This window comes from Purpureocillium takamizusanense, chromosome 9 (genome assembly GCF_022605165.1).
Source record: "Purpureocillium takamizusanense chromosome 9, complete sequence".
Classification (NCBI taxonomy): Eukaryota; Fungi; Ascomycota; class Sordariomycetes; order Hypocreales; family Ophiocordycipitaceae; genus Purpureocillium; species Purpureocillium takamizusanense.
This window is the reverse complement of record NC_063076.1, coordinates 1,585,045-1,612,859: the sequence shown is the minus strand read 5'-3', so window position 1 is coordinate 1,612,859 and position 27,815 is coordinate 1,585,045. Positions and strand designations below refer to the sequence as shown.

General features: G+C 60.1%; 9 protein-coding genes across 10 annotated transcripts; 4 read left to right on the top strand and 5 right to left on the bottom strand.

The window, feature by feature from the left end:
- The first annotated feature begins 1,597 nt into the window (after positions 1-1,597).
- Positions 1,598-3,766, top strand: UAP1 (UDP-N-acetylglucosamine pyrophosphorylase). The gene is made up of 2 exons (XM_047990975.1): positions 1,598-3,290; positions 3,358-3,766. Exons 1-2 carry the CDS (start codon positions 1,854-1,856, stop codon positions 3,424-3,426), a joined length of 1,506 nt encoding a protein of 501 aa, XP_047846985.1. The 5' UTR covers positions 1,598-1,853; the 3' UTR covers positions 3,427-3,766.
- On the bottom strand, positions 3,694-5,841 carry TRR1 (thioredoxin-disulfide reductase). Of its 2 annotated transcripts, XM_047990973.1 has the most exons (5): positions 5,275-5,841; positions 5,068-5,130; positions 4,861-4,979; positions 4,060-4,759; positions 3,694-3,974 (listed from the first exon to the last, which is right to left on the bottom strand). In XM_047990973.1, exons 1-5 carry the CDS (start codon positions 5,291-5,293, stop codon positions 3,913-3,915), a joined length of 963 nt encoding a protein of 320 aa, XP_047846983.1. In that variant the 5' UTR covers positions 5,294-5,841; the 3' UTR covers positions 3,694-3,912. The 2 variants fall into 2 exon arrangements, with proteins under 2 accessions (XP_047846983.1, XP_047846984.1); XM_047990974.1 differs by having other exon boundaries at positions 4,861-5,841.
- A 276-nt stretch (positions 5,842-6,117) lies between these two features.
- Positions 6,118-9,268, bottom strand: VPS53 (Vacuolar protein sorting-associated protein 53). The gene is made up of 3 exons (XM_047990972.1): positions 9,086-9,268; positions 7,231-9,023; positions 6,118-7,171 (listed from the first exon to the last, which is right to left on the bottom strand). The coding sequence occupies exons 1-3, from the start codon at positions 9,123-9,125 to the stop codon at positions 6,470-6,472; spliced, it is 2,535 nt and encodes an 844-aa protein (XP_047846982.1). The 5' UTR covers positions 9,126-9,268; the 3' UTR covers positions 6,118-6,469.
- Positions 9,269-9,678: 410 nt separating this feature from the next.
- JDV02_009318 (uncharacterized protein) lies at positions 9,679-13,471 on the bottom strand. Its single transcript, XM_047990971.1, has 3 exons — positions 13,081-13,471; positions 12,782-12,972; positions 9,679-12,714 (listed from the first exon to the last, which is right to left on the bottom strand). Exons 1-3 carry the CDS (start codon positions 13,326-13,328, stop codon positions 9,761-9,763), a joined length of 3,393 nt encoding a protein of 1,130 aa, XP_047846981.1. The 5' UTR covers positions 13,329-13,471; the 3' UTR covers positions 9,679-9,760.
- Positions 13,472-16,147: 2,676 nt separating this feature from the next.
- ned1 (Phosphatidate phosphatase) lies at positions 16,148-19,730 on the top strand. The gene is made up of 2 exons (XM_047990970.1): positions 16,148-17,143; positions 17,202-19,730. The coding sequence occupies exons 1-2, from the start codon at positions 16,699-16,701 to the stop codon at positions 19,034-19,036; spliced, it is 2,280 nt and encodes a 759-aa protein (XP_047846980.1). The 5' UTR covers positions 16,148-16,698; the 3' UTR covers positions 19,037-19,730.
- Positions 19,731-20,007: 277 nt separating this feature from the next.
- Positions 20,008-21,294, top strand: JDV02_009316 (uncharacterized protein). The gene is made up of 4 exons (XM_047990969.1): positions 20,008-20,429; positions 20,647-20,763; positions 20,877-21,039; positions 21,097-21,294. Exons 1-3 carry the CDS (start codon positions 20,175-20,177, stop codon positions 21,003-21,005), a joined length of 501 nt encoding a protein of 166 aa, XP_047846979.1. The 5' UTR covers positions 20,008-20,174; the 3' UTR covers positions 21,006-21,039; positions 21,097-21,294.
- On the bottom strand, positions 20,778-24,145 carry HIS4 (trifunctional histidinol dehydrogenase). The gene is made up of 2 exons (XM_047990968.1): positions 21,624-24,145; positions 20,778-21,548 (listed from the first exon to the last, which is right to left on the bottom strand). Exons 1-2 carry the CDS (start codon positions 24,016-24,018, stop codon positions 21,355-21,357), a joined length of 2,589 nt encoding a protein of 862 aa, XP_047846978.1. The 5' UTR covers positions 24,019-24,145; the 3' UTR covers positions 20,778-21,354.
- A 269-nt stretch (positions 24,146-24,414) lies between these two features.
- On the top strand, positions 24,415-25,579 carry TAF9 (Transcription initiation factor TFIID subunit 9). Its single transcript, XM_047990967.1, has one exon. It carries the CDS (start codon positions 24,615-24,617, stop codon positions 25,428-25,430), a length of 816 nt encoding a protein of 271 aa, XP_047846977.1. The 5' UTR covers positions 24,415-24,614; the 3' UTR covers positions 25,431-25,579.
- MAS1 (Mitochondrial processing peptidase) lies at positions 25,563-27,715 on the bottom strand. Its single transcript, XM_047990966.1, has 5 exons — positions 27,476-27,715; positions 27,274-27,399; positions 27,139-27,216; positions 26,400-27,085; positions 25,563-26,339 (listed from the first exon to the last, which is right to left on the bottom strand). The coding sequence occupies exons 1-5, from the start codon at positions 27,620-27,622 to the stop codon at positions 25,952-25,954; spliced, it is 1,425 nt and encodes a 474-aa protein (XP_047846976.1). The 5' UTR covers positions 27,623-27,715; the 3' UTR covers positions 25,563-25,951.
- Positions 27,716-27,815: the final 100 nt, after the last annotated feature.

The following is a 27,815-nucleotide window of genomic DNA, read 5'->3' as shown; positions in this document are numbered from 1 at the left end:
CAAAGCCCCCTAGGACCGAGAAACCGGGGCCATTGCTATTTTGAGCGCTCTCCCCCCCGGCTGGCACGCACAAGTTTTTTTTCTTCGTCCTTGATGCTGGTGCTGTTCCTGCTGCGCCCCCGGAAGGCGACGAGCAGGGTCTCCGCCGCCGCCTCCAGCCCGTCCCATCATCCACCATCAGCCCCATTTCGCACAGCCGCACCAACAACCTCGTTGCCCAACAACGATTGATTTGCTGCTGCTGCTGCCCCCGTCCCGTGTTCGTCAGTCGCCGGGGGACCCGCCCGTTGCCCCTGGACAGGCAACAGGGTCGCGCAGCGAAGTTGGAGGCTCCACAGCCCCTTGGAGTGGAGGGCGGCCGATCTGCCCGCACTCACGCCGGCAGCGAGGAAGCGCACTGGCATCACTCTGGCCTGGCGACGTCAACAATCGCGGACGGATACGAGCCAGCACCAGGAGGAGGAAGGGGGGACGAGGGAGAAAGAGGAGCACAGGACAGACAAGCCATTTGTGCGGAGCAGTCCGAGCTTTAGTGGCTACTAGAAGTTGTGCTCCGTACGTGCATGTATGTGCTTCGTACAGCTGGATGGTGATGGGATCGACGCAAGACATGTGGTGTTTTCCCCTCCTCCCGTCTTGCTTCGCTTGACGTGGCCGCGTGTCGCAACGGCGCTGTGTTACTCGGATGCACGCTCACTGATAATGAGGTGCAGCGACGACCCTTCTTTTTTTTTTCCGGTGCCTTGCTCCTCCCGTGCCGTCCCGCGTCTTGCCGGCCGCGGCGCAACGTTGAACAAGGAAGCAACGAACGAATCTGCTGGCACCGCCTGGCACCGACAGGAAAAAGAAGAAGAAGCGCCAGCTGGTGGCTCTGTCTCAGCTCAGACGGCGCTAGAGAGAGAGGGAGAGTCTGCCGTAGGTGAGCGGCTGTGCTGGCTGCTCGTCATCATGCCTAAGCATCCCTCCCACCAGCATCAGCATCAGCAGTGCCTGGTGTTTGATGCTGAGGCGTGCTGTTGCAGCCCCGGTGGGCTCTATTTCGAACGTTAGCGGGCACCTAGCAAACAAGAGATGACAGGCTCCTGCAGTAACGGCCCCTCCTTTCCTTCCCTGAACACCCGTGACACCGCCCAGTAACCCCCTGTACGTACCTACATGCGCCAAAGCACTGTACCTGGTACCGGCCTAAGCTCGACGCCGGCTCCTCTTGGGGCTGATGATGGCCTGCTGCCCCCCCATCCATCACCCGCACCTTTACTGTAGAGGTAGTGCCGAGTGTGTGGCTCTTGCTGGTGCTTGCTGCTGGTGGTCCGACCCTGGAAACGAGCTTGGCGCGGGAAGAGGGAGGGGAGGGGGGAGGAGGGGCGCCACGGCGGGGACCCAGAAACGACGTCAGCTCGCCTCCTCCGGGTACGAGCCCATCCATCACTGCAGCCCAGCAGTCCCGTCCCGGGGGGGCGGCGGGTGCACCACCGCCAACAGCTCTGTTGACTCGTGCCTCGCTGAGCTGAGCTGCTGGGGGGGGGGGGGGGGCCGAGCACAAACAGTACTTATATCTCCTCCTACCGCCATTGCTCCCCTTCTTTCTCTTGTTCTGCTCTGCTCTGCTCTCCTCCACCATCCCCCTCCCCCCATCTGTTTCCTCGCTCGAGATACCCAGCCGTGCTTTTTGCTGTTGTTCTCGACTCAATTGGCCTTCCACTTGCCTCCGCGTCCCTACCATCCAACGCCTTCCCCCACCATCACCACCACCAACACACCTCTCAACCAGCTGTCCCGCGCCTCATCGTCCTCCTCGGCTTAGCTCAGCTCAGCCCAGCTCGACCAGACGCACCTTCACAGTCACAGTCACAATGGACAAGGTCAAAGAAGTCCTCAACATCGGCTCCAAGGGCGCGGCCCCCGCCCCCGCCGAGCCCTCTCCCGATGTCCTCGCCGAGCTCAAGTCCAGGTACGCCGACGCTGGCCAGGGCCACGTCTTTAACTTCTACGACGACCTGAGCGCCAGCGAAAGGGGCACCATGTTCGAGCAGCTGGCCAAGTTCGACCCCGCCCACATCAACGACATCTCTCAGCAGGCCACGGCCCCGGCAAAGGCCAGCGACACCCCCGACAAGCTCGAGCCCCTGCCCGACCAGGCCCTCGCCAGCATCCTCGACTCCAAGCCCGATGACATCAAGAAGTGGTACGAGTCGGGTGTCGACCTCATCAGCCAGAACAAGGTTGCCGTCGTTCTCATGGCCGGCGGCCAGGGCACCCGCCTCGGCAGCTCCGACCCCAAGGGCTGCTTCGATATCGACCTGCCCTCCCACAAGCCCCTCTTCCAGATCCAGGCCGAGCGCATCCGCAAGATCCAGGAACTCGCCGGCAAGAAGGCGGGCGGCGCCTCGGTCGTCGTGCCCTGGTACGTCATGACCAGCGGTCCGACGCGCGAACCCACGCGCAAGTTCTTCGAGTCCAAGAACTACTTCGGCCTCGACCCCGCCAATATCAAGATCTTTGAGCAGGGCGTCCTGCCCTGCATCTCCAACGAAGGCAAGATCCTGCTCGAGAACAAGGGCAAGGTTGCCGTCGCCCCCGATGGTAATGGCGGCATCTACCAGGCCCTGGTGGTCTCGGGCGTGCTGGATGACATGCGCAAGCGTGGCATCCAGCACATCCACGCCTACTGCGTCGACAACTGCCTTGTCAAGGTCGCCGACCCCGTCTTCATCGGCTTCGCTGCCTCCCTCGACGTCGACATTGCAACCAAGGTCGTCCGCAAGCGCAATGCCACCGAGTCGGTCGGCCTGATCCTATGCAAGAACGGCAAGCCCGACGTGGTCGAATACTCCGAGATCGACAAGAAGACGGCCGAGGCTGAGGACCCTAAGCAGGCCGGCGTCCTCAAGTTCCGCGCCGCCAACATCGTCAACCACTACTACTCGTTCCGCTTCCTCGAGTCCATTCCCCAGTGGGCCCACAAGCTGCCTCACCACGTTGCCCGCAAGAAGATCCCCTACGCCGACGTCGAGACGGGCGAGACCATCAAGCCCGAGTCGCCCAACGGCATCAAGCTCGAGCAGTTCGTCTTTGACGTCTTCAACATGCTGCCCCTCGACAAATTTGCCTGCATGGAGGTCCGTCGCGAGGACGAGTTCTCTCCCCTCAAGAACGCTCGCGGCAAGGGAGAGGACGACCCCGACACCAGCAAGCGCGACGTCATGGCCCAGGGCAGGCGCTGGCTGGAGGCAGCCGGCGCCACCGTTGTCGCCGATGGCGGTGTCGAGGTCTCACCCCTCATCAGCTACGTATGTTTCCCCCTCCCAGATTTCCTGTCTCATGCCCCATTGCATTTGGCTGACATTGCTTTCACAGGGCGGCGAAGGCCTCGAGAAGCTCAAGGGCACCACGGTGACGGCCCCGGCCGTGCTCGAGTTGGAGTAGAAAAAAAGCAAAACGGCGGTTTGCAAGACACAGCCTTCCCGTACACGTGTTGCGAATTGCTTGTTGTTGGGCGTTACTGTGTGGATACTACAGGGACAACATAATGGCATGTTTTTCTTGTTGTTGTTTTGGCGTGGGTTAATTGTCGCATGTCGAGCCGGCATTTGGGACGGCTCGCGAGCGTTGTGGGAATTTGGGTCTGGCCGAGAGATATCACGGCAGAGGCGGGAGCAATCTGTGCGCCGCGTGCGCAACAACAAAAGTACAGGACGGTACAGAGCCTGGTATTTTTAACAGTAGCTACGGAATAGCATGTGCTATTACATGACCCCTTCAAGATATCATAAGCCTTGATGATAGTTTCTGTGACCGACATGTTGAATTTTATATTGTATGCGAAGACACAACTCTGTCTATTCCACACTGCGTCGAAAAGTTCGCATCGTCTATGTCTCTGCTTTTTTTATCCTTTCTACCTCTGTAGATCTACGAAGACTCTTGCTCGGCGAGGAAGTGCTCGGCCTCGAGGGCGGCCATGCAACCGGTACCTGATGGGGAGGGGAGAAAGTCAGCCACACGTGTTGTCTTTCCCACGCGGGGGTTGAGAAGAGAAAAATAGGAAGGACAACTCACCGGCACTGGTAATGGCCTGGCGGTAGCGCTTGTCCTGGACGTCGCCGGCGGCGAAGACGCCCTCGATGCTGGTCATGGTGGTGCCGGGCTTGGTCTTGATGTAGCCGTCCTCGTCCATGTCGAGCTGGCCCTTGACGAGGGCGGTGGCGGGGTCGTGGCCGATGGCGTAGAAGAGGCCGCTGGCCTCGACCACCTCCTCCTGGCCGGTGGCGCTGTTCTTGACGACGAGGTGGCTCATGAGGCCGTCCTCGCCGCCGCGGACCTCGGTGGCGGCCGAGTGGAAGCGGACCTCGGCCTTGGGGTGGTTGAGGAGGCGGTGGGCCATGGTCTTGCTGGCGCGGAGGACGTCGCGGCGGACGAGCACCACCACCTTGGAGGCGTACTTTGTGAGGAAGGTGGCCTCCTCGGCGGCCGAGTCGCCGCCGCCAATGACGTACAGGGGCTTGTTGCGGAAGATGGGCAGCGCGCCGTCGCACACGGCGCACGCCGAGATGCCGTTCTGCCAGTACTTGTCCTCGCCGGGGAGGTTGAGGCGCCGCGCCGACGCGCCCGTCGCGATGACCACGGCGTCGGCCGTGTGCGTCTCCTCGGGGCTGAACTCGGTCGAGTACTTGAAGGGCCGCGCCGAGAGGTCCAGCTTGGTCACCGTGTCGGTGATGATTTCCGTGCCGAAGCGCTCAGACTGAGCGCGCATGTTGTCCTGCGAACGAGCCGAGACCGAGCGAGGCCCATCGAGTCAGCAAAGGGTGCGTCGAAAGCGGGGAGAGGCAGAGAAAGGGTGGGAGAAGAGCGCGGGCGTACCATCAACTCCTGGCCCATGATGCCCTTGGGGAAGCCCGGGTAGTTTTCGACCTCGGTCGTCGTGGTCAGCTGCCCACCAGCGGCGGTGCCGTTGGCCATGAAGCCCTCGTACATGACGGCTGCAATCGATCGACACACTCCGGTCAGCGACGCCCAATTCCTTCCGATGGAACGACCGGAAAACCCGTTCAAGGCGTCGTTACTCACGCTTCAACTCCGCTCTGGCCAGGTACACGGCTGCGGTGTGGGCCGCAGGCCCCGAGCCGATAACTATTGATGGCCTTGCGTCAGCATCATCACACACGTCTTGTCTGCCACAACGATAACCACAAAAACAACAGAGCAACGGCCCCCCGTTCGTGGGGAGGGAAACCCGGAACCAAGTAGGTAGACGAGGGGCAGCGGCCAACGTACTGACGACCTTGCTATGCATCCTTCTCACTCCGAGCTCGGCGGGCTGTACTCCCGTGGCAGATGTCTTCTGAAGCGCTGTCGCAGCCGCCGCAATGGATAGCCCAGCGCTCGACCGTAGCGTCGTCCGCCCGAACAAGCGTGAGGCGAACAGTTTGGCGGCGGTTTCTTTGCTAGTGTGTCACCGCGAGGTCCTAGGACGTAGCCAGCGAGGAGATCCAGGCAGGCAGGGAAGAAAGGCTCGGATAGAACGGTTCTCGCTCCCCGTTCACTCGTTATGTATGTCTATTCGTCCCGTCGTTGCTCCGAGATAGGCCGACGGTTTTCTATGCCCGCGCCCGGGATCGTACTCGAACTATTGGTGAGTATGGGGAGCCACGGCTTGTATTCTGTAGGCTCGCGTGGCTTTGCAAACGGCGAAGGAAGAGTTTCGCGTTGAAGAGGGTAAAAGAGGTAGTCGCAGACGTGAGGGTTTGCGATGTCGCAATGGCGGGGTGGCGTTTTTCTGGGCAATAGAATTCCAGGGGAACGGGACGGAAGTCGGCGGGTCTGCGCCGCGGCTGAAGGCGCAGGCCAGAGACGCGGTGGCTTTCAGGTGCTCTTATAGCGTAGTACAGGGAACTGGGGACCCGACGGCAATGCACTAGGCGGGTACCTTGAGGTATGCAAGGTACCTACGGAGTACTAATGGTGAGGATCATGAAGCGCCCAGGGCGACCAAGGATGGGTACTAAACTAATCCACAGCAGGCGGGAAACGGCTCTAGATCGATTTCTAATAAGCTCCGTGCGGGCAGCTCGCTCACCATGTCCAGTTTTGGCATGCAATGCCGTCGTGTTTAGACGTGCCCAACTCCTTAAGCAAGGTAGCCACGCGCGCCCGCCTATAGTAGGTACCTAGATGGACCGCTGCACGTGCGACCTGACTTGATTGAGAACCTTCCACGGTGGAAACCGCCATGTATTTGTCACGGCTCAGGCGAGCCATCCATCTGCCGGCGCAGAGCCGTCCGTTGAATACCAGCACAGGTACTTACCAATCTGGCGCGGCATGTTGCCGGCAGTAGGCCACTAACTTCATGTACACGTACGACCCTGGCCGCCGCCACCCGGTCATGTCCGGACCGTCGCGCGGCCCGTCGGCGTCGCCCCCTCTGTCACTCAACTAGTAACGTACTTGGTATGTCAAGACACAAAGGTCAACGCCCCTCCTCGGCGCCGACGCTGCCGTCCCGCTTCCCGAACCTCGCCCCGAGCCCCCCAAAGTCCTTCTTGAAGAACTTGCCAAAGTTGCGCAGGTTCTCGTTGATGGTCGCCTTCTCCGAGCCGCTCGGCCCCGCGCCTGCCGCCGTGGCCATGCCCATGCCCATGCCCGTGCCCGCCGCGCCCGTCCCAATATCCCGCGCCGCGCTCAGCAGCTTCTCCCCCAGGGACCCGGCGTCGAACCGCGTCCCGGATGCCGCGCTCAGTGCTGCCGTCGGGTTCATCACGCCCAGCCCCACGCTGCCACCGCCGCCGCCGCTGCTGTGATGCGGCCCCGTCATCAGTGGTGTCAGCAACGGCGAGTTCTGGGCCAGCTTGTCGTTGGAGCCGCTCTCCTTGTGGATGTTGTAAAGCTCTATCAGGTGTGCCTGGTCCTGCTTACGCACGCCTTTGAGCTCCAAGATCTTCTTGAAGTTGATGTCGGACCTGTCCCCGATGTGGATCAGATACGCCTGCACGAGCCCCTCGGGCGGTGATGCGCGCACTTGCAGCGTCTTGAGCAGCGGGTCCATGCGGTTCATCGAATGCTCGACGCGCCTTACAAAACCAGACGGCGGGGGCTGCTGGTTCGGCGACGGGTTGTGGTGCGACATGAGGGTCCCAAACGACTTGGTGAGGGCGTACTTGTCCACGAGCATCTGCATGACCTCGTCAGTATCCACGCGAAATCACGCCGGCACTCAGGATCCCTGCTCACCTGCTGCGCGCCGATTTCCGATATGGGTCGGCACTGCACAATGTTGGCGATGTAAGCCGTGGCCAGGTGCTCCACCAGGTTGTCGCAAAAGGCCCGCGCATACTGCTGCTTCGTCACCACGCCCAGTATTTCCTCCGTTTTTGAGTTGACGTGTCGCACGAGCTCGCTGACGTATGAGCTTTGGTCGCCTGCGCTGTCCATGGTGCTCCAATTCGTGTTCTTCATCTCCCGCCAGACATTCTCGCAGTCGAGCTCCACGAGATGCACCAGGGCTAGCACAGCCGCGCTGGCCACGCCAAGGAAGGCGTCGGACTGGGAAGAGAGGTCCACCTTGGGCATGAGGTCGTCGTCGATTCTCTTCTTGATGTTCTCCTCGAGTTGGTTCGTGTTTAGGTGCCAAAAGTCCGCCGTGTTCAGGACAAGCACCGCGTCCTGCACCGACGGCCCATGCTGCCCGCCCGCCTGCAATTTGTAGAGGAGCACTTGCTGCGCATACTCGTCCAGGTACTTTGCCAGCGTTCGCGACAGATCCAGGAGGCGGTCGCTCGTCGAGAGCTTTGCGCATTGTGACAGCGTAAGCTTGTAAAAGTGAAACAGCTCGATGGCGGACGTCATGACAGCTTGCGGTGAAAACTCCTCGTCTGGCGGGATCGAGGGCTGGTTCCGGTACTTGGGTATCATGGCCGCCAACTGCCTGTCCTGCGACTCGACCCAGAGACTCAGGTATGGCTCAAACGCGACCGATATCAGCCCGTTAAAGTTGTGCGCCCTGCCCTCTGTCGAGCTCAGCGTGTCGATGCTCGCACGGGGTTCGTTGGAGAAGCGCTTCTCCAGCGTCTGCTCAAAGTCGAGCGTCTCCTGCAGACAGCTGAGAAGCAAGTTGACGTCCACCTTGTTGCCATCTACGCGGCGCATGCTCCGCTCCAGAATGCCCTTGAAGTCGTCGCGCGTGCCGTCGCAAAACGCCGTCGCCAGCAGCTCACCCATCCGCCAGTGGGGAGGGAAGATGGTGGCGTGCTCTTCCTCGTGCGTCTTCATCATGCGCTTGAACCAGGAGTACCGCCGCCCGATGTTGTCGAGGCTCCCCGCCTCGTCGTTGCCGCGGAACACCTGGCGGTACTCCCGCAACTCCGTGTTGACGTACCAGTTGATGATTCGCGACTTGGCAGAGTCGCCGAGGGCATCCATGACGAGGCAGGCCTCGACCAGCATGCCCTTCTTGGAGGCGACCTCGCCCTTGGCAAACGCCATCTCAAAGTCCTCACAAACCTGCTCCAAGAGCTCCCGCTGCAGCTCCGAGACCTCGCGACTCAGCGTCGCAATCTGCTCGATGCTCCGGTAGCTGTTGAAGTGCTTCATAAGCTGAATGACGGCCTGCAGGAGGCCGGCGCACTCGCGGTATTGCCTCGTCTTGGCCAAGCCCCTGAGCTGCTCGTAGGCCGTGGTGAGCATCTGCAGCCGCTTGAGCGCCGTCATGCTGAGCGTCAGGTTGCGCTTGGTGCCGTCGAGGCGCTTGATGTCGGCCGTCATCGAGGTGATGTTCTGCTCCGTCTCGATGGCGCGCGACCGCACCGTCTCGATCTTGCGGAAGAGCTGCGCAAGCTCCGTCTGAGCTGACTGCATGCGCTCGAGGCTCGAGTCGGGCTGGTAGGCCTGTTTGGCCTCGAGGATGTCGATGTCGCTCGATAGCTCATGCTGGCGAGCTTTCAGGTTCTGCGAGACCTGGCTGATGGAGGAGACGGTCGACGGGTGCGAGAAGAGCTGGTTGAGGTGGACCATGGGGTCGTAGTCGACTGCATCGCAAGGCTGTCAGTTGGAGGAGTCGTCGGCGCTGGGGGGGGGGCGGGAGTCTCACCTGCGTCGAGCGACGATGTCTGCCCATGGCTGATGTTCATGCTGTCGGACGCGGCGGCCAGCCAGACCGCCCGTATGGAATAGTGATGTTGCAAATCAATGCGATGGTCCCCATCCAGGAGCGAAGCGGCGGGTGCTAGAGAAGAAGAGGTGGTGGTGTTTCTGGGTGGCTGCAGCTCCCCCGTCCATCCCCGTCGGTGCAGCCCATCAATTGGGGCGGCAGCGCTCGCTGTCAGGGACAGTGCCGCTACGTGGGTACCGACTTACTTGTCATCACTCCCTGGACCGCTTGCTGCTAAAAAGTGGAGAGCCCCTGGCCTGATCGGGGCTTCAACCTAAAGTTACCCTGCAACTTCAAGACCGCAAGTGAATAGTACGATCCGGGCCAATGCATGCTTTGCTGCCTTTTGTACGAATCATAGACACGCTTCTTGAATATGGCACAGGCCTGCTAGACGCTATTCTGACACCGCTTGGTTCATGTAGGCTTTTGACTTGCACACCTGCGCATTGGCCCTGGTCATCCATCGGAATGAAACTAGCTCACCTCTCATAGCATAGATGCAGAACGAAACGGTCCATGAGTAAGTAGCAGCTGCATTGTAAGGTCTATTGGAACTGCGCTGTCAGACGCTGTAGGCCAGATATTTGAGAGAGCCCGCCAGCCAGCCCCTCGCTACTCGTCCTCCTGGGGTCTGTCCATTTCTAGACTCTCCTTTTCCTTCGCCGGCGTATCCTTGCCCTTCTTCTTAATTGAAGACATGGAGAAGCGCCACGAACTCATCCTGCCGCCTTCCCGACTCTCCTTCGACTTGGATGGGCCTAACGATGGGCTACTCGCCATGCTGTCATAGCTGCGGCCCAGTATGGCCACGTCCTCCCCGAGGTCGTCCAAGTCGCCCAGGCTAGACCTGTGCTCGGCCGACATGTTCTTGTCCGAGTTGCTGGCGCTGCCGGGAGTCTTCTTGAACAAGCCAGAGTCCTTGCCCAGCCTCGAGGACAGGCTGAACTTGCTGGAACTCCCTTTACGGAATAGTTTCTTAACAACATTTTCAGGGTCCTTCGAGTGCGTCGCCGCCAGGTTCGTCTCCGACGCCGTGTTCGACACTGCTGAGTCGAGCTGCAGCGACTCATGAGACTCCGAGACTGACGGCTGCGTGTGGACTGACTGCGTGTCTCGCGACATCCGGGAGTCCGACGGCGAGTCGTCGAAGCTCGGTGGCAGCTCTATGCTCGGAGTGCCCACCGTCGAGCTCTTGCCCTTGTCCTTGGTACGATCCTTTTCCTTGTCCCTATCTTTTCTAAAGATATTGCCCATGTTGCCCATAAAAGTAGGAGCATTGGGATTCAGGCGTTGGCTCATGGACTTGGAAGAGCCAGGGGGCCGCGACCCAATGACGCCCACCTGACTAGGCATCGTGTGCGGGTCCAGCAGGTCGTCATCGTCCAAGATCTCGTCATCCGCGGACGCAAGAGTCGTCGTCAGGGGGTTGGACCCTTGCAGCGATGGGCGCCTAGAGCCACTCCGAGAGGCCCAACGACCGTCGTTCGGTGACCACAATCGGTTCTTGCCTAGACCGAGGGCCTCGCCGGGTGCACCCCAGATGGAACCGCTGTCTGTTGAGGGCCGAGGCAATTCCGTGGACGCTATCGAGGCTGGCCGAGACAGCTCGCGATCGCGGTCTGGGAACGCCGCAGATGGCGAGCCCCTAAGCCGCCACGCAGACAAAGGTCTCGAGACCGTGATAGGGGGGCCCGGCGTCCCGGTGTCTGGCCCAACAGAATTGCGGTTCATCCAAGATGGAAAATTAAGCCGCCGTCGGGTTACCACAGGCTCATTTTCCTCAGACACAGTCGGAAAAGACTGGCTTTGCCCGGGCTTCAACGTGCCGATCGGCGGACCCCCTTCGTCTGATGCCCTGGAGCCCCGATTGCGCTGAAAGGTTGAGAGGAAGCTGGCAATCTTATGGCCAGCGGGAATAGGCGGCGGCGGCGACGAGTTCATGTGCAGCGAGTTCCGGTCACTGTTGTCCGTGTATGGCGGGAAAGGCAGATGCTGCGAGGAACCCTGTGGGCTTGAGAAGACGGGAAAAGACATGATTGACGACGCCGGCGATTGCGGCCCATACGACGGCCCGTCCTCGCCCGCGGTGATGGGCTCTGGCAAGATGGGGCTTCTGGGCTCCATCGTGTCCGCATCCTCGCTCTCTTCGAAAATGTTCGACGGAAGCAGAGTCTGCGCCGAGGGACTCAGCGGACCACCGGTGGCCTTAAGCTCGGCCTCCGTCTGTGCTTCGTTGGTACCATCACCCGCAATGTCCATGAACAGTCCGTGGGCGAAACTGGGGTTGCCAAATCCAATGGAGGTTTGGAAGTTGGGCTCAGCTGGAGGAAGACGCTCTGGAGATGGAAGACTCGTGGCCGGGAAAGTGTTGCTACCGTGACTCAGCCTCTTGCGCTGGGCAGACGGCGGCAAGTCAAAGTCCATGTTGGAGGCGCCTGGGGCGCCGTAGTATGCGGCACCGGTCTGTTGCTGCAGGCTGTACAGCGGTTCCAGGGCTCCCCTAATCTGCTGTCCCAAAACGTGGCCAGTCTTGGTGTCGGTAACGAGTCGGGCGTGCATATCGCGCCTCCTAAGTTCCCACTCACGCCTCATCTGCATGTCCTCCTCTTTCCATTGCTCGTCGTCGGCACCGGTGAGTAGCTTTCTAGCATCCTTGAGGTCCTGCAATTGCTTGCCCTTGTCCTTTAGCTCTGCCTCTAGCGCGGCGCAATTCTCCTGAAGTTCCGTGTTGTCTTGATCGAGCTTCTCAACGTCCCTGTCGCGGGTTTTGGCGAGTTCGGTCTTCTGGGCGTCAAAGCCCTCGCGTTCGCGTCTCATTCTCTCCACCTCGTGTTCGTATTTTGCGATGGTATCCCTAACCTTGGTCTTCTTGGACTCCTTGTCCTTCAGTTGCTGCTCCATTTTTGCTCGTTCCTTTTCTGCGGCCCGCATTTGTTCCATGGTGGACCGTATCATGGCCCTGAGCTGTGTCGTCTGCTCTTCCTTCTCCTTGAGGACTTGGCGCTTGCGGTCCTTTTCTCTCCTCAACTCCTCCTCTTGTTGTTGCGACTCTGCCTCGTCCTTGGCGTACAGGACCTGTGTGTCCTCGATCTCTTTTCTGATGCTTTCGAACTTTTCGTTGAGCTCGGCCAAGGACATCTCCATCTCGGATGGCACAGGCGGCTTTATTTGAGGCTGATCGGTGCTGGCCACGGATGGTGAATGCCGTCGATTTACGGTATTCCGACGCTGTCCAGATATGACTGGCCCGGTATCCCGGGAAGCAGCCGTGGCACCGGTATCCAGGACCGCCGCGGCCTCGACCGCCGGGAATGGGAGCGCGGGCCTGTCGGAGTTATCGCTCTCGTTGCCGCTCTCTCGGGGGTGGTCGGGGTCAACAAAGCTCGTAGGCAACCGCGAGTTGCCCAGTTGCGGCCTCCCATCTTTGCCAAAGGTTTTAAGACGTATGAGGGGGCTGCCCGTGCGAAAGTTGTTCTGACCGACCGCGACGACTCGGATATTGTAGAAGTGGCTTGGCTTCAGCCCTGTGACGGTGATGGCCGTTTCGTTCGCTGGCGACTCTCCCACTGTTGCGCTTGGGTCAGCGGCGCGCCTCTCAGAGGCAAAGCAAAGACCTATAGGTGATGTACTGACCAAGGACTCCATTCACTTGTATCAGATATCTCTGGACGGGACGGTATGTCGGCCGCGTCCAGCTCAGGGTCGCGGAATCTGCTCCTATTCCGGCGAGGCAGACATCGGGAGGGAGTGGTATGTCGACGCCGAGGATATTGACGAGCTCTGGCACGGGCTTCCAGAGAGTTTGCCATGATCGATGGAGCAGCCTTGAATCGTCAGCACAAGAAAAGTTGAGGACGCTTAGGAGCGGCAGGAGGGGTGGGCAGCATTGTCGCGCAAGGGCGCGGCGTGAAGGCAAGGAAGGCACAACTCACCATACGATTGCGCCGAGAGTCAGCGCCATCTTGAGCTGCTCTACCGGCGTGGCATTGATGGCGGCGTCGTACGTAGATGTGCACCAGTCCCGGGCCCGGCCACGAAAGTCGTAGAGGATGGCGAGGCCGGTGAGACCGGCGTGCAGGTGGCCTGACCTGCTGGGGGTGCCGGACTGCAGGTTACGATACCACCATAGACCGAAGGTGACGATGCAGAGTATTGTCAGGGTCGGGGTCTCCCATGACATATTCTCTACCGTCGTGAGCGCTGCCGCAGGTGGACGACAGGGCAAAAGGTAACAAGAGCCTAGCCTGGCTGGTGTCGTGGAAGTGCCGGCCGATTCGGAGGGGGGAGGGGGGGGGAGAGTTGGAGATGGGAGGATAGATGGGGAGAAAAGGCTGAATGAATGGCGACGGCAGGGCTGGTGCTTGCTTGCTTGCTTGGATGGAGAAAGATGGAGGTGCCGTGCGTGGCTGGACCCCAGCCAATGCGGCCGCAGGATTGGCGGGAGGGGCAACGGCCGCCACGGCAGTGGTGGTGCTGGCGGTACATAGGTGCGAATAGGTACCGCCAGCGGCAGCCAGGCCGGTACAGCCCGCAGGTACAGGTACTTCCAGCTCAGTTATTTGGTGGTGCCGGGCCCTATAAGGTGGGTGCTTGGGTGTGGCCTGGGCGGCTGGCGGGGATTCCCTGGTCGAGGTCGTTTGGACTGACAGCCTCAGCAACGGCTGGGGGATCTCTAACCGATTTCTTCAGATGTCGGACAAGTGCTTCGTGCAAAGCCTCAGTAGTCATGCTGCCAGACGTGTCGGTGCCGCTACTGAGGCACTTGGCATGCGTGCGGGCGTTTGGCAACCGACCCTTGTACAAACACACATTCGTTTGGCGTGCACGCCCTTCTGTTACGGCCGCGATAAATACGTACTAAGGCAGCATTGGCATTCCGCCCTCGTCGTGTCTTTCCGAGTTGCATGTACGTAATGACCGGCGGCCATTTTTCAACCGCCTCTGCCTCCGTCATGCGCAGGGAGCAGAATGACTGAGGTGCAGCCAAGCCAGGGGGTCCGGGACAAGTGTAGCGTCAAGAAAGTTTCGTCGCCGTCAAACCGGCTGGGCCTGCTTCACTGACAGATTTGGGGCTCTCTAGGGCTTCCTTCTTCACAGTCCCTGCCGTCGATTAATCTAGTGACGGGCAAAATGTCTCGTTGCCTGCCTGTCCTCCATTAGTGACGGCGGCTGCGAAGCAAGCTAAGCATTTTTCCCATGTTGACGGGGAATGCCGCCTGGGCCCTTATTGCAAACTCGCGTCGCTGGCCGCCTCAGAAACTGCCAAGGCCATCCATGCTGGTATCGGCGGCACGCATCAACTTATTAGGTAGCAAGTCCGGGATGCATCTTTTCGTTTTGACATGCATGGGGGAAAAAGCTGTCGCGGACCCGTCCGATCTGGCTCTCTCTGGGCACAGGATTGGAGTGAAACGGGTCATTGGCATCTTGCTGATTGGCAGCCAAAGCCCACATTTGGCCGGCGGCATGGCATGGCATGGCATGGCAGTGGTGGAGGCGCGCGACCGAGGCACGTTGGCCGCGTCGGCGGCGTTGCAGAACGTGGGACGCCCCTTGCCCATCTCATCATAGCTCCTCCCGCATCGCGGTTGAGGAAAGGAGGCTCTGCCGCTGTGAGGCGTACGTACGTACACATGTACAGTAAGGTACCTTGGTTATGCTTATTACTGCGTAGGGCCAAGCTGAGGGTGGACGCGCCCGTTCTTCTTGTCACGACCAACCGTCGCGCCAGCAGCAGCGCCAGGGACATACATTCATCGTAGGTTGACTTGTCAGAGAATGACATCAGTGCGTGCCCAGCGGCGGGCTCGTGACACGCGGAACTATGCGGTGGATCGCGCAAGCCAGGGGGCCTGTCGGTGCGTCGACTCGCTTCCGCCGCGGGCAGGGAAGGGAGCTGGGGGGCTTGGCGGGTAGGCTGCCTAGATAGATAGATGATGGCCTTGGCCCGCGTCAAGCGAGGGCTCGGGCGTTTGTTTGGCGCTTGATGGCCAGCGAGAGAAAGAAATGGAGAGGGAGAGAGAATATCGCGGTCGGGCCTGCGCGGTAGGCCACGCAAGTTGTGCGGCAAGGCAGCTGGCACCTTGTTCTCAGTGAAACAGGCATTCGCCCTCGTGATGGACGGTCAAGGGAGGACTCATCGTTTTTTTCTCGCTCTCCAGAAATGCAGACACATGACGGTGTGACCCGGACCGCGGCTCGGCAGCCGCGCCAAGTGCAGCGGCATCTTCCGATACCTGCCCGCCCGGGGTGTCCGCCCGGCGTTGAATGGCGGCGGGCTCGGCTGTCTGTCAGTGCGCCCCGGTTCGGCGCCAGCGCCCTGAGGGGCGGACCTCTGGGGGGGCGCATACGAGGACCTACAGAAGCAGCAGGCTTCCATGGCAAAGTCCCAGCAACGAAGGAATACAGTGCGGTGCAGTGCGGTGCAGTGTCCTGGCCCAGCGGCCCCTACGACCCCCTAGTAGTACACACGGTAACATGGAACCTTCAGGTTGAAGCGGCCTCGGGTACGAAGGCTTTCAGTGGCGGGGCGCATTGTTCTCATCAGTTGATGAATGGTGGCGGCGGCGGCGGCGGTAACTAAGTTAGTACGTCGCCCAGCCCGCGAGCACCTGCCAGCAGCGACAGCGGTGGGCTGGCGTGGTGGCTTCCGCGTTCCGCCCCGCCCTGAGTCCCGTCGTCGTCATGTGCATATGCATGTGCTGCCGTTGCCGCTGCCCGCTGCAGCTGCCCGCTGTTAGGTACCTACCTACCTATGACTGTACAGTACTAAGGTGTGTACAGTACGTCGGGTGCATCCCAGCCTAGCCCAGGACAGCCCATCCCCAACCTTCCCGTCCCTGCGAGACGGACATGTTCTTTGTTGGAGTCGCCGCCGTCGCCGCAGGAAGCCACCCACCCACCCATTGGGGAATTTTTTTTGGGTTGGGCGGAGTGCGACGCCCGCCAGCCTCAACCAGACAGACGGACAGACGCCCGCCGTCACACTTCCCATCGCATCGCTGCATCGCTTCCCACCAACCCACCCGCCGCCAACCAACCTCGCCGTCATCCCTCCGACCTGACCTCCTACTAATCCTTCCCACCTCGCATCCTTCGCTTCGCCCCTCGTCCTTCGACCTCGCTTACTATCTATCCCAGCGTTCTCTCCTTACTTGTCGTATTTTATCCTGTGCCGCGTGCTTCCTTCGCACACCACCTGGCACAGTGACAATCGATCGGGCCATCGCCGCCGCTCGCTATTCGTTCCCACGCACGTTCCTACTCCAGGGCCCTCCTCCCGTCCCAGCTTCACTCCGACCCCCCCACAGGCCCTGAGCCGTCTCGCTCTTGCAGTAGATATCAGACGGCGACCAGCGGATCTGCCCCGAGCAGACATATAGACTACCGACGCGAAGCGAAGCCGTCATTCCACTTGCGCCGCCGCGACTTCCTCCCTGCCTCAAGAGTCGTGGGGCGCGCGGTCCCAACCAACTGCCGCCTCAGCTAGACCCTGTGATACTCGTCAACCATCGCATCATCCGCGAAGCCGACCCGGACGTACCGTGACAATGCAGTACGTCCGAAATCTTAGCGACTCGGTCTCGACAGCCTGGAACTCCATCAACCCGGCCACCCTCAGTGGTGCCATCGATGTCATCGTCGTCGAACATGAGGATGGCGAACTCTCGTGCTCCCCCTTCCACGTCCGCTTCGGCAAGTTTTCGCTCTTGCGGCCATATGAGAAGAAGGTCGAGTTTAGAGTCAATGGCGTCAAGCAAGACTACTCGATGAAGCTTGGCGAAGGGGGCGAGGCCTTCTTCGTCTTTGAGACGACGGAAAACATCCCCGAGTCGCTGCAGACCTCGCCGCTCGTGTCGCCCGCGAATAGCCCGCCCCTGCACCCAACGCATTCGAACCCCGACCTCCGTGATCCCGAGCCTCTGGAGCTCGACGACGGGACAGTGCAGCAACGCAGGCCGCCTCCCGCTGTCATCCACCAACCCGGCGAGAATGGTGCGCCCCCATGCAGCATCTATGGCCAGTCGGATATGTTTCGCTAACCCGCGCCTAGGTATGCTGACGCCCATCTCTACTTCTCCAGCCCTGTCCAAAGCTCGACCCGCCTCGGGCGACTGGTCCGCAGCCTTTGCGCGACCGCACAGCGATGACCTCCTCCGGCAATCCGCGCGCGCCACCGAGCGTGACGATAGCCGACCCGCCGAAGGCGTGAGTGTGGACCTGTCCGAGAGGTCGCACAGCCCCCCGCCACTGCCGACCAAGGAAGCTCTCGAGCGAGCCGCGACCCTATCCAAAGAGCTTTCGGCAGCCAACATCCCGACAAAGGTCACGGAGACGGGAGATCTCATGTTGGACATGACGGGCTTCAAGAGCAGCGAAGAGGACATGCTCCGCGCCGAAGTGCTCGCCAGAAAGGTGTTGTCAGAGGAGCTGGATGGCAACTACGATATTGGCGCCCTGTTTGGCTTCGACGAAGAAGGTAATCTCTGGATCTACAGCAGCGAGGAGGCGAAGCAGGCGGCCATGAACAAGACGATAGAATCGTCTCTACAGGCCCACCGCCAGGCCGTGGCTGCCGATGCCGTCTCCGATCCCGGCTACCAGAGCGATGGCAGCGACGTGACCGCGGCCCCTCACCCCCCGTCGCATCGGCGCTCCGAATCGGACGCGGGCCCGTCGGGCATGCAGACGCCGCCGCGAACACCGCCCGAGTCGGCTCCGGCCGGTGACCCGAACCGCAACTATGCCAAGACCTTGCGTCTGACAAGCGATCAGCTCAAGGCCCTGGATTTGAAGCCTGGCGAAAACTCCATGAGCTTCACTGTGAACCGCGCGACCTGCTCCGCCAACATGTTTCTCTGGAAGGAGGAGACCCCTGTCGTCATCTCGGACATTGACGGCACCATCACCAAGTCGGACGCCTTGGGCCACGTGCTGAACATGATCGGCCGAGACTGGACCCACGCCGGTATCGCAAAGCTCTACAGCGACATCTCCCTAAACGGTTATAACATCATGTACCTGACCTCGCGGTCTGTCGGACAGGCCGACACCACCAGGGCATACCTGAATGGCATCGTTCAGGAGGGTTGTCGGATGCCCCCCGGGCCCACCATCCTGTCTCCGGACCGGACGATGGCGGCGTTGCGTCGCGAGGTGTATTTGCGAAAGCCCCACGTCTTCAAGATGGCTACATTGCGGGACATTCGGAATCTCTACGGCCCGGACCGCCTCGCCTTCTACGCTGGCTTTGGCAACCGACTCACGGATCAAATCTCGTACAGAACGGTCGACGTGCCTCGGACGAGGATCTTCACCATCAACTCCAACTCCGAGGTGTCTCTCGACCTGTTGAGTCTTAACAAGCTCAAGATGAGCTACGTCAACATCAATGAGGTCGTGGATCATTACTTCCCGCCGGTGAGTACCCTGGTCAAGGGAGGCGGCGAGGATTACACCGACTTCAAGTATTGGCGGGACGATCCACTGGACCTCGACGAGTTCTCCGCGAGCGATAGTGACGAGCCAGACGCCCCGGCCGATCAGGCCAGCCTGTACTCAGAGGACGACGACGAAGAGGCTGGCGACGGCCTTGCTGATAGCTACATCTCGCGAGGGTCCATGGACGAGGGCGGTGACGACGAATACCTGGCGCAGTCGATGGAGAGCATCGAGGGCGACGCTGAAGAGGACGCGGACGAGGAAGACGGGGACGAAGAGTACGACGACGAAGACGAGGCCGAGTATGAAGATGAGACGCCGGTGATTCAGCCGGCTCAGAAAACCAAGACTGCCTCTCCCCAAGCCGTGGAAGAGGACGTCTCGGCTGAATTAATCACAGGGGTTCGTCACTTATCCGTGGGGGGTAGCGCGAGTAGACTGAGCTAAAAGGAACGTCAACCAGATGAAGCGAGGGTTAGCCATGACGGATCCAGGGACGCTGGTAGAAGAACCGGTGGAAATCCGACACTCTCCGGGGCCGGCCAAGTAGATATTGTGCAGTTCATCCGCACAAGCACACTCAGACCGCACAGGCGGCCTTGGCCATATGTTTTGCATTCTTGGCCTAAGCATTGCGCAGCGCAGCAGCAAGGAAGGCATGAGCCGCGCGAGCGCCTCAGCACATGGTAGTTGTTGGGGTAGACTGACTGGTTTAAGACGGGACGGCATAGCGTGGCGTTGGAATTACATGGCGACTGACGGGAAGCATGTTGGGACAGAAGGAGGGCGGCTGATTTCTGTTTGAGTAGGCGGGAAGTGAATGTTTCGATATGCCTCGCGTTGAGATGTGTTTTTTTTTTCTTTTCGGTTTGCGTGCAGGTCCTGCTCGCGCCATCGCTTAAATGAACGCAAATATTGTCAATTTCGCGAGAACAGCAGCCTGTGAGGATGAAGAAGAAGAGGGGAAAGGAGAAGTAGAAGTAGAAGTAGAAGTAGAAGCCGAAATCCCTCGAGTTTCGGCTAGCTTGTTCCATCGTCGCGCCCGCCTGCTCACGGACCCAGCTCCGGGCCCGGCGCAAGAGCAGCAGGTGACGACGGCGACAACGGTACTTGATTCATACCCCAACCACTTCCTTCCCGCTACACTCTCCCTTTTGACAAGCGGGATTTCGACAGCACGAACGGGGGCGCTCGGATTGTCGCCTACGCCCGGCTGCTGACAGGGGCGCAGGTGAGTTTCGGTTGGTAGGGTATATGTTGGGCCAGTGATGTGCGTAATACTCCTTGCGCCTTGGCCTCTTGGATGAAGAGAGACAGAGAGAGATGGGAGTAAAGAAGGGGGAATGAGGCTTAGGGTGAGGGAGTTTATACATGTCAGGCGAGACTTATATATCCAGGGTGACAGACACGCTCATCAGCATCGAGCCATTTCTTTCCCACCACCACCGCCGCCGCCATATTACTTTGCCCTCCTACTTCTTTCTACTATCTGGGCTCCTTCCCTGGTGATCCAACACTACGCTGGCGTAACAGCCCGCCCGCTTCAGCTTCTTCTCGGAAACAAGGCAGCCCGCTCGTAACGCCCATGAAGTCAGCCCTCGCAGCAGGAGTGGTCGCCGTCTCGGCCCTCTCCGCCACCGCGGGAGTAGCAGGAGCAGGAGCGGCGGCGACACAGCCAGAGGTCTACCGCGTCGGGCGCGAGACTCCGGAGCCGTTCAACAGGCACGAACCGGTCTTCGGCTACGACCATCCCGAGCGCCCCGAACGCGACTGGAATTCCAAGTTTCCGAGGCCGCTTTGGTGGGACAAGAGACTCCGCGACGATTGCGTTTACCAAGGCGTAAGTTCTCCCTCCCTCCCGTCATTCGTTCCTCGCTCTGAATTGTTTTCTTCTCTTTTCTTCTCCTTACCACTTGTACGAAAACACATACCCGTGTATCAAGGAACCTCTTCCCCTCGCGGCATCAACCCCCCCCCCCTTTTATATATATATAGATATATATTTCAGCTCTCAGAACGCTCGCCTGTAGCCAATTCTCTAATACCTTAGTAAACAGAAGTGCTACTTTGACCAAAAGGAGGACTGGTGCTACTGCGCTATAAAATACATCGGCAAGAATAATAGTCCCTTCAACGAGCTTCAGGTGCCGTGCAGCGAGGAAACGGCGCATTGTGTACGTTTTATGCTCTTATAACACTGTGGAGAAGAAAAACAAAACCCGAAAACCGAAGCCGAAAAAAAACGAAAAGGCAAGAATGAAGAGGAAACTAACACAAGGTGCTACAGTGCAAGGGGAAGGAGAAGAACTCCGTTCTTTGCGAAGTCAAGTACGACGACACAGTCACGGCCCGTGACCAGGAAAACGTGCGCTGCGGACTGAAAGGGTACGGCAAATCACCCTTTACTAAGAGCTAGAGGGGGATAGGGTTTTGACGAAGGGAAAAAAAAGGTTCGACCCAATTCTCGGCACAACTGTGCAGCTCGAGGACAAAACTAACTGAAGTAGCCGAGGTTGGGGGAGACGAAGTACGATTTTGGGTTCTGGCCTTGCTTCTCTTTCTGCTCGTTCTTGAGATGGCGACTTTGAGGGACATTTGAACTCATGATCTTCAGATGAATGGGGCGTGTGTACCTGATCTGGCGGAAGCTTGTGTTCTTGATTCTTTACCTTTTGCCGATCCAATATAACACGATATGTCTTGAAATCATCCTACGCCCCCCTTGGTGTGTAGATAACCACCCCCGCCCGTGTCATGACATGCCCTCACTGTTTGTTCATGTGCTTGATGCGAATTTCAACGGCCCTCCTGTGAGCCTCCAGCTCCTCCACCTTGGCCAACTGCATGACCGCCGGCCCCACATTCTTGAGGCCCTCGGCGGTGAGGTTGGAGCACGTGATGTGCTTGAGGTAGGAACCGAGGTTGACACCCGAATACTGCTTGGCGAAGCCGTATGTCGCTGTCCGTCACGTTAGCTCGTGGAGACGGAAAAGCAGAAAGAAAGGGGTGAGCGGAGGACCGGGGTGTCACGTACGTAGAGAGTGGTTCACGCCGGCTGAGTAGTCGCCCACACTCTCCGGGGTCCACTGCCCGATGAAGACGCTACCCGCGTTTATGACCTTGTCGACGGCCTTGGGCGCGTCCTTGAGCTGCAGGATGAGATGCTCCGGCGCGTACTCGTTGCTGACGCGCATGGCCTCATCGATCGTCTTGACTTGCACGGTGAGGGAATGGGCGATGGAGCCACGGACGATGTCGACGCGTGGTAGAGCCATGGCTTGATCGTGAACCTCGTTGTCGATGGCCTGGAGCTGGTCTTCAGTGAGGTCCACGGCAATGAGAATAACCTGGCTGTCGACACCGTGCTCTGCCTGGGATAACAGGTCCGAGGCCACAAAGGCCGGGTTTGCGTCCTTGTCGGCGATGACGAGCACCTCGGACGGGCCTGCCGGCATGTCGATGCTCACTCCAGCGTTCGTGTCGTTGCTGACGTGCATCTTGGCCGCGGTGACGAACTGGTTACCGGGGCCGAGAATCTTGTCCACCTTGCTCACGCTCTCCGTGCCGTACGCCATGGCCGCGACGGCCTGGGCACCGCCAGCAAGGACGATGCTCTCGGCGCCGACCTTGTGAGCGCAATACACGATCTCGGGGGTGATGGAGCCGTCGGCGCGGGGCGGGGACGCGAGAACGATCTTCTGGCAGCCCGCCACCTTGGCGGGTACGCCGAGCATCAGAGCTGTGCTGGGCAGGACGGCAGTGCCGCCTGGGACGTAAAGGCCCACCCTCTCAATAGGCCTTGAGAAGCGACCGCATACGACACCCGGCATAGTCTCTACCGAGAGCGTCTTGTCCTCCTTCTGGGCAGCGTGGAACTTCCAGATGTTGTCGTAGGACGTGTCGATTGCCTTGATCGTCTCGGGGTCCAGCTGCATGAGCTCCTTGGGGAACGGGGCCTTGATGACCGGGGATGTCAAGGACGTAGCCTTCTCGAACTTGTGAGTGTAAGACAGGACAGCCTTGTCGCCACCCTTGCGAACCTCGTCTATTATGGGCGTGACAATCTTCAGGATGGCCTCTGAAGACTTCTGGGAAGGTCGCTTGAGCTTCTCCAGGAGCTCCGCCTCGGTAGACTTGGTTGCATCAATCCTCTCCATGACGATGCGGCCACCCGCAGACTTGGGGGCTGGGGCGAGGGCGGGGGCGGGTTTCGGCGGAGCAGCCTCCGTCTTGATGCCCTCCTTCTCCGCCCACTTGCCTTTGGCGTTGCCGGTCCTCCTCGTCACCTTGAGGCTCTTGGCGTCGAGGTTGGCTTCGATGTCGGCCACGCTGACACCAGCACCGATGGCCCTGGTCAAGGCAAAGTAGATGAGGTCGGCAGCCTCAAAGGCAACCTCCTCGGGAGTCTTGGCGTCGCAGAGCTCTTCGGCTTCCTCCATGATCTTGGCGCGCAGGAGCTTCTCATCAGAGAAGAGCCTGGCGGTGTAAGAGCCCTGGGGCGCGGACTGCTTCCTCGACTTGAGCGTCTGCTCGAGGCCCGCGATGCCCTTGAGGTCACCAAAGCATCCATCCTGGTCCAGGTGGCAGAACCGTCCTGTTTGCTTGACGACAAACTTGAGGGTGTCTGAATCGCAGTCTAGAGAGAGGCGGACCAGCTCCTGTGTGTCTCCCGACGTGACACCTTTGATCCATAGTCCTCGCTTGCGGCTCTGATAGACGCCCCTCTGCGTCTTCAGGGCCTCGGCAATGCTCTCTTCGCTTGAGTAAGCCAGACCCAGGGCAATGCCCGCCTCGTCGGTGACAACCGTGGGGACGAGGCCGTCCTGACGGTCCGACTTCCAATAGGCCGCAATGACCTTGGACAGAAGCAGCTTAGATGAATCGGACTTGTCTGTGGTGAGGCCAGTAGAGGGGAGAACTGGGATGGCGTTGCTCTTCTGCGCGACCTCGATGAACCGGTCAAGGCTAACACCGGCAGCCGGCTTCAGGAAGAGGTTCTTGATCTTGGCGGCCTGAGCCTGCTCGACAAACTTGTCCAAGCCGGAAGCGTTGACGTCGACATCCTTGACCAGAAGCCCGTCTTTGGAAGCGACCGACAAGTCGAGGGTCGAGACGGCGGGCAGAACCCTGGCTCCGAGATCGGTATACTCGGACAGGGACTCGGGCGCGACAAAGACCCTGCGCGCCCCGCGGTCGAGCAGGGCGACGACGTCGTCTGGCGACTGAAGGCCGGTGGCGTCGACGTGAGCGCAGAATTCGTAGTTGTGGCGGTTGAAGAAGCGGCCCAGCTTGTCCTGGATCTTGGGCGAGGCCTCGATGAAGGGATTGCCCAGGAGCGACACCTCTTCGCGGTTGAGGCCCTCGAGGTTGGCGAGCCCCGGAGGGATGGCCACGCTGACGAGGAAGGGCAATGGGAGCTCTGTCTCCATGGCTGCGACGGACGGAGCGAGAGGGATCGATCACAGACCGCTCAGTTCCAAGGCAAATGAATGCAAGCGTGAGAATGGCAGCCAAGTGAGTCAGTCCCGCCGTCTGGGCGAGGCCGGGAAAAAGATCTTGGTGGGGTCGGTCGGCGTCACTGCAACGCCAGGCAGGCCCCTCCAAATACGTTTAGTTGCAGGTCCAGCCGCTGCACGGGCATTGGCACTCGCGCCATTGGCCGCCCGCCAAGCACCACATCTGTGTGCTGAGGTGTGCTGCCTGCAGGTGTGCCGCCCGCCCTGCAACCGTCCAGCGACCCGCAACGGAATAACAACGCCCCGCGGCGCAACCCTCCGGCACTTCGCAGCGTGCGGCCAACTGCTTCTGGGCGTCGCCAACCGCACCGCGATCCGTCACATCTCCGCAACCACAACCACAACCACAACCCCTTGTCCTGGCCCACGCACTCAAAGCACGAGGCGCGTAGTTTGCGCACCAAGGAGCGCAACAGGGCTCGAAACACCTCCAATTATCTCCGAATAGCGAGCTCCCCAACCCACCCACATCGCCGGGCCAGCACCCGGTGAGCCCCAACAGCCGCGCCATGGCATCGAGCCAACCCCAGGCCAACGGCGTCTCTACCGCCTCGGCCGGCACGTCACAGACCGTATCGAACACGCAGGCTACGGCGCCCAGCCAGCCTTCCGCCTCCACACAGCAGCCGCAAGCGTCGCAGCAATCACAACAGCAAGGCGCGTCGCAACCTGCCTCGACCTCGGACCCGCGTCCTCGCGATGCTCGCCTCATCGAACTCCTGTTGACCTCTCAAGGCGTCACCGCATACGAACAGCGCGTGCCCCTCCTTCTCCTCGACTTTGCCTACCGCCACACCTCGTCCATCCTGAGCGACGCGCTGCACCTCGCTGGCGACCCCTACGTCACCCAAGCGGGCTCCAAGCCTTCTGCCTCCTCCGGCGCCACCGCCACGGCTCCGGGCGAGGCACCCATCACCGCAAACGCCGTCAAGCTCGCCATCAGCGCGCGTCTGGCGTATCAGTTCCGCGGCGGAAGTGCGGGTGGCGGCATCAGCAAGGAACACATGCAGGAGCTAGCCCGCGATCGAAACAAGGTCTCGCTGCCCAAGATCGTGCCCAACGAATGGGGCGTGCGCCTACCCAGCGAGCGCTTCGTCCTAACGGGCACGAGCTGGGGGCTCAAGGACCTGTGGGAGGGAGACGAGGATGCGTCTGACGATGAGGACATGGACGTCGACGAGCGGCGGCAACAACAACCGGGAGGAGATGCCATGGAGGGCGTCCAAGGCCCCGATCCCGAGGACGTTGGTGGCGACGGGGTCGAGGGAGGAACTGTGGAAGACGTCTTCGGCGACGACGTGGACGAGGAAATGGCCGAGGAGTAGACTGAGACTTGGCGTAATGGTGAAATCGTCTGGGACTGGGGAAGGACAGGCGAGCATCGGTGCTGGCGTTTCCGGCGTTTGGCAAGCCCGCAGAGAAGGGCGGCTGCTGGATATCATTTACTTTATGAGATCCCTGCCTTGATTCTTGAGACAACCATCTGCCCAACTCGATACTGCGCGTCAGGGGTCTCACGATGCACGGCCTCTGTGCGTGCCTTGATTGAAACAAGTCCCAACTCCGCTAGCATGCAGCAACGAAATGCCCGGACTGCACATTAGAATGCAATCCCTATGTCGCCTACTGGTCCGCTGCACCCCAAACACAGACATTTACGAGAGCTCGCTTTGCAATCTGTCTGAAGCCCGCCGGTGTCGGTTGTACAAATGAAATCACTTCAGGATGCCTCATACCTAGCATGAATAAGTGGAACTATATGATACACTAGGGCCTGTAAAAGGTATCTCATACACTCTATACCCGAGTCTCGCTTTTGCCAACCCAGCCGGCCCGCTCTCTACCATTAAAACTTGGGCTTCATGGTGTTCCTCAGTCTCTGGTAATCGAACAGGTTCTCGATCTTGCCCACAGCGCTGATGGCAATGTCCTTATCCCAGAGCTTGCGGTTGGCGAAGTCCATGACCTCCTTCTCGGTGATGGCGTCGATCCGGCGCTCAATCTCGCCGGGCATCATGCGGCGACCCGTGGTGATAAGCTGGCGGCCGACGTCCTCGGCGACGGCGGTGGTGCCGTCAAGAGACAGCAGGATGGAGGCCTTGAGCTGAGCCTTGGCCCGCTCGACCTCGGCCTCGCTAACGTTGGTGCACAGACGCATCCACTCCCGGATGGCGAAGTGGACGAGGTCATCCAAGCGGGTGGTGTTGTCGGTGACGAGGTAGATGCCCCACAGACTAGACACGTCGGTTAGCATATCTCATTTAAATACGAAGAAGGCTATTTTGGTAGCGTACCCCGTGTCGCTGTAGCTGGTGGAGAAGCTCATAAAGCTGTTGGCGAGCTCGTGCTTGTGAACGAAGCCGCTGAGCTTGCTGCCCTGATGGGGAGCATTGCCCATGGCCTTGTCGTAGTTGCCGACGATGGCCTGCGTGACCAGCGCCGTGAAGTAATCATCCGAGTTCCAGCTGACGCCCTCGACGGCAATGGCAACGTTGGCGGTGCCCATGGTGTCATCGCGGACGCGGACGTCGGAGCCGATGAAGTCGGCCTTCTGCTTCGACAGGAGGTAAGCATGGTTCTCAGGACCCCTGCTAGGGAGGCCAGAGAAGTGCTTCTCAGCCAACTCGACGAGCTTCTCGTGGGGAACGCCACCAGCACCGACAAGGACCATGCGGTCGGCAGTGTAGTTGCTCTTGATATAGTTGACCAACTCGGTGCGGGTGATGTCGCGGATGTTCTGGCGGGGCCCCAGGATGGTGCGGCCCAGGGGCTGGTGCTGGAAGGCGGTGGCGTGCAGGTGGTCAAAGACGACCTCCTCGACCTGCTTCTCGACCTCCTCGGACTCGCGGAGGATGACGTCGCGCTCGCGCTCGATGGCAGACTCCTCGAGCTTGGAGTTCTGGAGAATGTCGGACAGGATATCAACGCACTGGGGGACGTCGGAGTTGAAGGCCTTGGCGAAGTAGACGGTGTTTTCGCGCTATATGATGGAGTCAGACAGGGCGTACCGAGACTTCCTTGTGACAGGCATACCGAGGTGTAGGCGTTCAGGTGGCCGCCCATGTTCTCAATCTCCAGCTCCAATTGCTGCTGCGATCGCTTGGCAGTGCCCTTGGGTTGTGGTTAGCGGTGGCTTTCCTATTGTGCGTGGCACCGAGCGTGCCGTACCTTGAAAGCCAGGTGCTCGAGGAAGTGCGCCGTGCCGTTCGTCTCGTTCGTCTCGGCGCGCGAGCCGGCATCGATCCACATGCCGACCGTTGACGTTTGCGCCCATGGCGAGTGCTCAGTGGCAACCTGTAACGCTGCGTGTCAGCATCGCGCCGGACAGATGCGTGCGGGGACCAATTGGCCCCGCGATCATGATGCTCACGGTCAGTCCGTTCTTCAGTGTCGTGGTCTGAGTCTTGCCGACGGTGGAGGGAGTCGCAAAACCTCGTCGGAGGGCACCGGCGGCCGACAGACCAGCACGGCTTCGCAGGCCCTGCGACAGGTTCAAAGCTAGTCTGCGGGACGCCATGGGGGAGGCTTTCGAGGGTCGGGAAGGGCTGAGTGGTTTGAATGAAATCTTTCAACCTCGCTCGGCTAAGGTAGAAGCTTTCCTGAGGTAATTAGTGGCCTGAAGTCCAAGGCGTCGACTTTTTTTGCCATTCCGACACGCCCCGAGGCTTAGCCCCCCAGGGCACGACGAGCCAATCGAACGCCATCATTTG

What these genes read in the sequence shown, in the direction of transcription:
- UAP1 (XM_047990975.1), top strand. Translation starts at nt 1,854, where the DNA reads ATGGACAAGGTCAAAGAAGTCCTCAACATCGGCTCCAAGGGCGCGGCC. An exon ending in TCTCACCCCTCATCAGCTAC is followed by an intron (nt 3,291 to 3,357) that starts GTATGTTTCCCC and finishes TTGCTTTCACAG; the next exon opens with GGCGGCGAAGGCCTCGAGAA.
- TRR1 (XM_047990973.1), bottom strand. An exon ending in GGCCAGAGCGGAGTTGAAGC is followed by an intron (nt 4,980 to 5,067) that starts GTGAGTAACGAC and finishes GATCGATTGCAG; the next exon opens with CCGTCATGTACGAGGGCTTC. An exon ending in TCATGGGCCAGGAGTTGATG is followed by an intron (nt 4,760 to 4,860) that starts GTACGCCCGCGC and finishes GCTCGTTCGCAG; the next exon opens with GACAACATGCGCGCTCAGTC.
- VPS53 (XM_047990972.1), bottom strand. Translation starts at nt 9,125, where the DNA reads ATGAACATCAGCCATGGGCAGACATCGTCGCTCGACGCAG. An exon ending in GACATCGTCGCTCGACGCAG is followed by an intron (nt 9,024 to 9,085) that starts GTGAGACTCCCG and finishes CTTGCGATGCAG; the next exon opens with TCGACTACGACCCCATGGTC. An exon ending in CGGAAATCGGCGCGCAGCAG is followed by an intron (nt 7,172 to 7,230) that starts GTGAGCAGGGAT and finishes GAGGTCATGCAG; the next exon opens with ATGCTCGTGGACAAGTACGC.
- JDV02_009318 (XM_047990971.1), bottom strand. Translation starts at nt 13,328, where the DNA reads ATGTCATGGGAGACCCCGACCCTGACAATACTCTGCATCGTCACCTTC. An exon ending in ACTCTCGGCGCAATCGTATG is followed by an intron (nt 12,973 to 13,080) that starts GTGAGTTGTGCC and finishes TGACGATTCAAG; the next exon opens with GCTGCTCCATCGATCATGGC. An exon ending in ACAAGTGAATGGAGTCCTTG is followed by an intron (nt 12,715 to 12,781) that starts GTCAGTACATCA and finishes CAAGCGCAACAG; the next exon opens with TGGGAGAGTCGCCAGCGAAC.
- ned1 (XM_047990970.1), top strand. Translation starts at nt 16,699, where the DNA reads ATGCAGTACGTCCGAAATCTTAGCGACTCGGTCTCGACAGCCTGGAAC. An exon ending in CCACCAACCCGGCGAGAATG is followed by an intron (nt 17,144 to 17,201) that starts GTGCGCCCCCAT and finishes ACCCGCGCCTAG; the next exon opens with GTATGCTGACGCCCATCTCT.
- JDV02_009316 (XM_047990969.1), top strand. Translation starts at nt 20,175, where the DNA reads ATGAAGTCAGCCCTCGCAGCAGGAGTGGTCGCCGTCTCGGCCCTCTCC. An exon ending in ACGATTGCGTTTACCAAGGC is followed by an intron (nt 20,430 to 20,646) that starts GTAAGTTCTCCC and finishes CTTAGTAAACAG; the next exon opens with AAGTGCTACTTTGACCAAAA. An exon ending in GCGAGGAAACGGCGCATTGT is followed by an intron (nt 20,764 to 20,876) that starts GTACGTTTTATG and finishes AAGGTGCTACAG; the next exon opens with TGCAAGGGGAAGGAGAAGAA.
- HIS4 (XM_047990968.1), bottom strand. Translation starts at nt 24,018, where the DNA reads ATGGAGACAGAGCTCCCATTGCCCTTCCTCGTCAGCGTGGCCATCCCT. An exon ending in CGGCGTGAACCACTCTCTAC is followed by an intron (nt 21,549 to 21,623) that starts GTACGTGACACC and finishes CGTGACGGACAG; the next exon opens with CGACATACGGCTTCGCCAAG.
- TAF9 (XM_047990967.1), top strand. Translation starts at nt 24,615, where the DNA reads ATGGCATCGAGCCAACCCCAGGCCAACGGCGTCTCTACCGCCTCGGCC.
- MAS1 (XM_047990966.1), bottom strand. Translation starts at nt 27,622, where the DNA reads ATGGCGTCCCGCAGACTAGCTTTGAACCTGTCGCAGGGCCTGCGAAGC. An exon ending in ACCTGAACGCCTACACCTCG is followed by an intron (nt 27,086 to 27,138) that starts GTATGCCTGTCA and finishes TCCATCATATAG; the next exon opens with CGCGAAAACACCGTCTACTT. An exon ending in ACCAGCTACAGCGACACGGG is followed by an intron (nt 26,340 to 26,399) that starts GTACGCTACCAA and finishes CGACGTGTCTAG; the next exon opens with TCTGTGGGGCATCTACCTCG.